Below are 7127 nucleotides of genomic sequence, written 5' to 3'. Positions count from 1 at the left end.
AACCTTCGTTATAATAGCATCATCCGGCGTAGGTAGCTAAACGGCTCGGTTTTCCTAGAAGCACTCGGTCTTTTTTTCTTTTTTCTTTTTTTTTTCTCGAGATTATCTAAATTTATCTCTCGAGAGCTGAAACGCAACGTGCAACACCCGCTTTCTCTCTTTCTCTCTCTCTCTCTCTCTTTCCCTCTCTCTTAAACTCACTTCTCCTTCGTGTGCTTTCTCCGTCGTCGTCATTATCGTCTCTTCTCGTCGCAAAACTGGACTCTCGTAAAACCGGCCTTCGTTGCTGTCTCCTATCACCAGCAATTATCCCCAATATCTCGCATGGTTTACCGTTGCACCGTTCCGCACCGAGCAATTCGACGAATTAGACCAATCGAACGACTCTGCGATCGACAGGGTGTGACGATATACGTCTCTCCTTACGTAAACCTACCTTTCCTTCCAACAGATTCAACCAAGCTCGGATAAATCTTTTTGGATTTGGCATTGAGTATCATGTTTACCGTAATAAAGTGTCTATCTCTTAATATAATTTATTATTTCCTAATAGAAATAAGGGAATTATTTCTCGAATTTAATTGACCGATTCGAGGAACACTTGTATGAATCTGCAGGGGAAGGAGGAGGGTGTCTTCGATGTTTTCGAGTAGAAAGAATGCGCAAGGTGTGTCCCTGCCACGAATGTTTCTCGACTACGTGGGTGTCCGATATGCGTTAGCTTTTCATGGTGGCTCGTAAATTAGGCTCGCGCGTAAAGCGAGAAATAAGAATAGATGTTTGGTGTCAAGAACGTACTTGTCTCAAGAGATATGCAAGATGAGTCTCGGTGCCGAATGTCTAATCGCTACCCCCAAACGTCCACAAAACAAAAACATCACTAAAAACAATAACTTCGTTTAGAAATGTTGAAAGAACCGATTGTAAAATATTTTCTTCAATTTCCGATCAATCAGATTACCATCACCGTACAACAAACAATCGGGTGTCGGTGGTTGTGCTGGGGTTGGTCCAGGGAGTGCCACGAGCATACCCTTACCTGCGACGGTGGCTGCAACGAGACGATGTCCTCCAGACAAAGTAAGACCAGTTCCAACTCCCACGCATCAGTCTCCTCTCGGTAAGTTTATCTATTTCTGTTTATCTAACTTTTTACTCTTTTGCACTCTTATCTTGTCTATCATCCTCTATAACATCGCCATACAATGGGGATCATTATTCACGAGAGTCGGAATTATTCTCGGGGAGAGGGTTTTTTTTTTTTTTTTTCTCGAAAAATCCACTTTCGACTAAATAACGAGAACGCGATATAGGATTCCCGATGAGAGGAGGGTTAAAACAAAGGCACGTTAGCGCGTTGCCACTTGACTGGTCAGCCGCAAGAAGAGCACCTTAAATATCATCGAGCTTGAAGCAGTAACGGCATGGGCAAGGCAAGGTGAAAGCCTGCTATGAAATAAAAGGCACCAGGAAAGCCGCAGAGAAAGAAAGAGAGTGAGAGAGAGAGAATAAGGAGGGGGTTAGAGAGGGAAGGAAGGAGAGGGAGAAGGTAGAGAAAAGGGAAGAAGACCAACGAGATCATATTTTCTTTCTCTTTCTTCCCTCCTCTTCTTTTTTTTTTTTTTCGTCGACCCTTCTTCATCCTATTCGCGCAAGCTGCTTTTAATGGAAAGTCATTAGCAGCTGACTCCATCCAACGGTTACTACGGGCGAGAGATATCGTTCGAGCATGCTCTCTTGATGTTGACGGCTCGTCTGGTTGCTTCTCCGACTCGTCTCTTCCGTCAACAGGCTTCTCATTTCACGATATTCTCTCTTTCTCTCTCTCTTTCCCTCTCTTGACTCGCATGTTCATCTCTATCATCTCTTTTGCATTAACTGTCAGCCGAATAGAACAGAACTTCATAGATCTTCAAATGAAACGTAATTTTTGATGATCCTACTATCAATTTTCTGTCTATCATTGGGTCAAGAAAAAATCGTTTGTCTCGATAACGTTAATTAGATATCGAATATTAAGTTAGCAAAAATTAGCAGAATTAAGAAGAGGCCACTAACAACCATGGAGCCTACGAATGGCTTTTAGCAGCAACCCCTTGCGCGTTGTTTCTGGCTGCTGCAGGCAAACGTTCGGACCACCATGGAAACCGGCTATAGGGAGTTACGGGGGTACGCGAGAGAGATTCGTCCTCTTCTTTAAATATATGGACTCTCACGTACTCCGATCGTTTTGCGACTACCGCCTGCACGTGCTATATTTTGTGTGTATCTGCGTGCGCGCGTGCGTTCCCCCATTTCGACTCGTTGCGTTGCTTAGCCCATACGCACTGGAGATATTACCTACATCCATTGTGTAGGTGAACGAACGTTCGTAGGTAGTTGGTACTCGCAGGAGAGAGAGAAATGGGGTGGCACCCCATACTTTATACTTTACCCTCGACTCCCACGTTTCCAGGGCACCCATGGCCAGATGTGCAGGCCGATTTACAGTGGTACTCAATTCTCTCCTTTCTCTCTCTCTCTCTCTCTCTCTCTCTCTTTTTGTTATTCATATCCGTGATAAATCGATTCGTTCCAGATCATTGATCGTGTAATAACCGATAAAGATGAGCTCGTCTTTAAGATGCACGTATTATACCGGGGATAGATCTATTTCTCATTGTTCAAGTTGGAAACAGGGAATATATGATGAAATCATAATACCCGCGAATTCTCTGATCCTTTGTTTACGTGGTTGAGCGTCTCTATGAGAGCCAAGGCTTTAAGGGGATGCGGCTATGCCGCTGTAGCTCTATCAAAGTGCGCGTGCCTAGTGTGGCCCCTCCCCCCCCTTCCAAGGGAACTCTGGATACGGCAAAACGGAGAATGCGTTTGCTTCGAAATAGACTCGCGGCCTTTCTAGCAAGAGAATATAATAGAGAGAAGCGCAAGCGCGGTATCTCGGTTACCCGTCGATTGCACCTCGTGTACCTCATTTCCTACATATACGGATTATTTCACCAACGAACCAACCATTTTTTTTTGTCCTCATCTTCTTCTTCTTCTTCTCCCTTTCATCTAGTTTTCTTTGCAATTTTACTGAAGCAAAGTTTCCTAGCCTGGTCAATGAATCTCTCTCTAATTTGTGAAGTGATTTTTGAAAAATGATCTTTGCCGCAGGTTTTGAAAAAAAAAATAAAAACATTCGTATTGAACTTCAAAAGGAAGTAATTTTGCCCAAGCCTGTAATAGAAAATAACCCTTTAACCCCCAGCCAACGCATCGTTCCGGATTCGAAAGTAAGCTATTCGTTGACCTCGAAACAGAACACACGACGGACAGCTAACATAAGATAACTCCTTTGAGAAGTGTTAAAGAAAAAGTCAGGTCCCGAAGACCGAATGCAAACTCATCGCGTGACAGACGTTTATTTTAATCAACCTGACGCTAAACATAAATACATATATTTACGTTTGTACGCGCGAGATGTATTTGTAAATGCGAGATATATTTTTACTAAAAATCATTAGGACCGTTTTATTTTTGAATAAATTTTAAACAGATTAGATAAATAGTTATTAAAGCCGGAGAAATCATTTTTATCTCTTAAGATACTACGAAAACGAGATACTTTGCTCTGCTCTTTGATGTTGATCAAAACTTTTCATCCATGAACCACTACAACCACCACCACCACCATCACCACCACCATTTGAGTTAGCCCGTAGTATGTAGATGTGAATATGCGTGAATGAAGAAAAAAAGAAAAAGAGAAGAAAGAAAGATCGGGTTTGGTAGAGATTCGTTGTGATCTCACCTTAAGCTCGGTAATCCTATAGGAATCTACTCTGAAGAAAGAAACGCCAAGGGGAGAAAATGTGCTGGCGTATCCGTCCGCGATATATACTGTCTTTCGTTGGTTCCTTCTTTCCGTGCAAACGGGGCATGGTGGAAAAGAAAAAGAAAAAAGAAAAAAAAAGAAAACAAGAAATAGGGAGGAAAGAAGGCCAAGAAAGACAACGAGAGAAAATTCAAGTCGTGAAATCACGAACGCGGGCACACGTAAGACTCGCAACCGGTCTTTAACCCCAAAAAGCGAACGAGGAATATCAGTGATTCTCACCTCTCGTGATAAAACCTACCGCAAGTTAGGAAGAAATGAGAAGCGCGAATAAAATGATTGTATTGCAATCCTGTTTCGCATTTTTATTTGTTTCTGTTGCATTAAATCTGAATACCGTACACTATTGCAAACTTTAAATATTAACAGTAAAATTCGTATGACCGATGATGGGATTTTGATCACAAAAGTTTTAAAATAACATTACTTTCGTGTAAAATAATTTCAAATAAAATTGAATTAAAATCAAACGAAAATTTATGGGATTAATCTTTTCAATCGATATTCAATGATCATCGATTTAGTATAAAAACGATAAAGAACCACTGACCGAATGTTCAGCGACCCTTAAATCTTGCTCTCTCTTCCTCCCTCGTTTTCTTCAAACATGCACACAAGCATACACACACACACACACACATAGAACTATTCTTTTTCTCTCGGGGTGTTCCTTTCTCTCTTCCTTTCTCCCTTTTTCATATAGGTTAAAAATACTACCCTACACTAATTTTTCCTCTACCGGTTTGGTGCTACAGGTTTCGAGAATCTTACTGGCGATGATTCGTTCTCGCTGGGCGTGCAAAGGAAAAAAAAAAAAAGGAAAAAGGAAGTCGACTCGCGACACGAGAAGAGAGAGAAAAGTCAGGGTCGAAGTAACTTTTAGCGCGAAATACGGACTGCGACCGGTTGCCTTGGTTTTACAGGATGATTCAAAAATACTGCATAAATAACGCGTTTATTATTAGCTTTTCGTTTCCTTTTCACGTTTCTAAACTTTCTTTCATCTCTTTTCCATCAATCGATATCGGTAAGATCATCGCACTAAGGTGTAATTGTTACAAAAAAATTATTTTTGTTTCAATTTTATAAACGACAGTAAATAAGTGTATTGAAAATAAATCTGTCTCATTGATATAATAATAAAAATAATAATGCAGATATCAAATTCACGCTTCAATATGCGAATGCACGTATACGTTATTAAATAGCAAGTCTCCGACATTGAAGTTCGTATAGTGCAATGGTATAAAACGGCTGGTGATGGTGGTGGTGGTGGTGGTGGTGGTGGTACATCGTCGTTGGTACCGAGGACATCGAGACCGCATATGCAATGTAATTTGTGTCTTTAGAAAAGCGCTTTCCACCCCGTCTACCACCCTCGACGCTTCGCTTCTTTGTCCGACTATCGCGCGTTGAAATATCATCGTCGCGTTACTACGTATCGAAGGGTCGCGGAAAGGATAAACAAGAGAAAGAGAAAGGGAGAGACAAGATGCTCGAAAAAAAAAGAAAAAAGGGGGGCTGGGGGTTTCAGTCGTGTCTATGGAAATTTTATTCACTACGAATCCTTCCTCTATCTTTCTCTTCCTATATATATTTCCTGATTCAAGAGTAAGAAGAAAAATAGGCAGAATCATTTGCTCGTTAATCTCTTCAAATTAGAAACTTTTATTGAATTGCACGGGAAAGAATATTTAAATATTCTCGATTGAAATTTTGATTTATTCATAAATGTTTCGTTAAAATTGTTACAAACGTTCTTGGTAATTTCAATGCTTTTCCTTTTCCGTTCGATCCACAATAGAATGAATTGCGAATTGTTACCGAGTAATGTACGATGCATTGATCGGGTGGGGGGTGAGAATATAAACTAAAATTACTTGAAACATGGTAAGAATTTAATTTTCGTAAAGAGAAAAAATGATAATGAGAATGTCTAATTTGTAAATGAAAGTCAAAGAGGGGGGTGGGAAGGGTTGGGAAGGGGAGGGTTCCGTTCGAAATGGTTGAATGAATTGTAAAGAGTCTTTGAAAGGTCCAGAAGATGAAATACGCGGTATCAGTCGACTCGGTCGTCGATCGGTTTGGATTTGGAACGTAGGCAGAGCATGCGCGTAATACTTCCACGTCTCTTTTCAACCTGGAACTTCTGTGTATATACCTGCGTATATACCGTAAATGTATGTATAATACGTTCATAGCTACGCTTAATCTCGTTGGCCGAGATGTACCGTCGCGACACGCGCACCCACACGTTTCCGCTTTTTAAGGACACACCATGTCGTCGTCTCTTTGGTTATAACGAACTCCCCATGCGCTCCTCGTGTGAGGATAAACGAGCCGTCGGAAATTATAAAGTCAGTTTCTTCGCGACGCGACACGCGAGCACAGGTGTGCGCTGAAGAAGAACTATTCACCCGTTTAATATCTACACGAATCTAACTTACATTTTTTTATTCCCCTCTTACTTTAACTCGTCTTCGTCATCTGTACTTTCTTTCTTTACTTTACTTTACTTTACTTTTCATTTTCTTTCTTATAATTACGTGTGATAAAGGTTATTATTATTTTGTAATTACGTCATTGTCATTAGTAAACAAAACATTGACGACAAGTGCCATCATATATATATAATATATCTCAAGTACGTAATTTCAATAGAATATTTTATCACATTAGATAGAAATATATTATGCACGCGCAAATAAAGCTTGTTATATTTCTTTATGTTCATTTATAATATATCATCTTGTTTTACTTTATGCCAAGCTTAACATATATATATTTGTATAATTAATTATTTCGTAATACAATTTTTTTCTTCCTCTCACAAAAGAAACATAATAATACTGAAAAAAAAACGAAATATGTGGCGAGTAGTATAACCCAAGAGAAAAAATATGTAGCAGAGTTTTAATGAATATATTTCCCTATCAACATTCATCCGTGTAATTTGCGAGTTCGTGACCCTCTTCACATCGGTCTCGACCCAAACGGATCTTCAAGTTCTATCCTTCGCGGTCCGTAACTATTTAATTAAATAAGCAAACAAAGAGACCGCTTTTCTCCATGGTCTCTATCACGGATAAGATTGCGGACAGGTGGAGATTTTATCGGAGTTACTTTGGTACGTATAAATACGTATGTGTACGCACATGGGAATAGGGAAGAATTTTGATATATCATAATATACACGCATACGTATTCCTTTTTTTTCTACTTCTTCTACATATACACCTATCTATAT

General features: G+C 40.0%; 1 protein-coding gene across 1 annotated transcript in view; it reads left to right on the top strand.

Annotated features, from left to right (window-relative positions):
- Positions 1-936: 936 nt before the first annotated feature.
- LOC106788952 (protein sickie-like) overlaps positions 937-7127 on the top strand; it is a gene marked incomplete at its 5' end in the record, with an annotated part of 41681 nt that continues 35490 nt past the window's right edge. The window contains one exon of the mRNA XM_014752703.1: positions 937-1120. Coding sequence (XP_014608189.1) covers positions 937-1120 — 184 coding nt within the window. The remainder of the gene's footprint in view (positions 1121-7127) is intronic.

This window comes from Polistes canadensis, unplaced genomic scaffold, assembly GCF_001313835.1.
Source record: "Polistes canadensis isolate GaletaPanama2010 unplaced genomic scaffold, ASM131383v1 scaffold_158, whole genome shotgun sequence".
Classification (NCBI taxonomy): Eukaryota; Metazoa; Arthropoda; class Insecta; order Hymenoptera; family Vespidae; genus Polistes; species Polistes canadensis.
The sequence above is the reverse complement of the archived record's forward strand: the minus strand, read 5'-3'. Positions and strand labels throughout refer to the sequence as shown.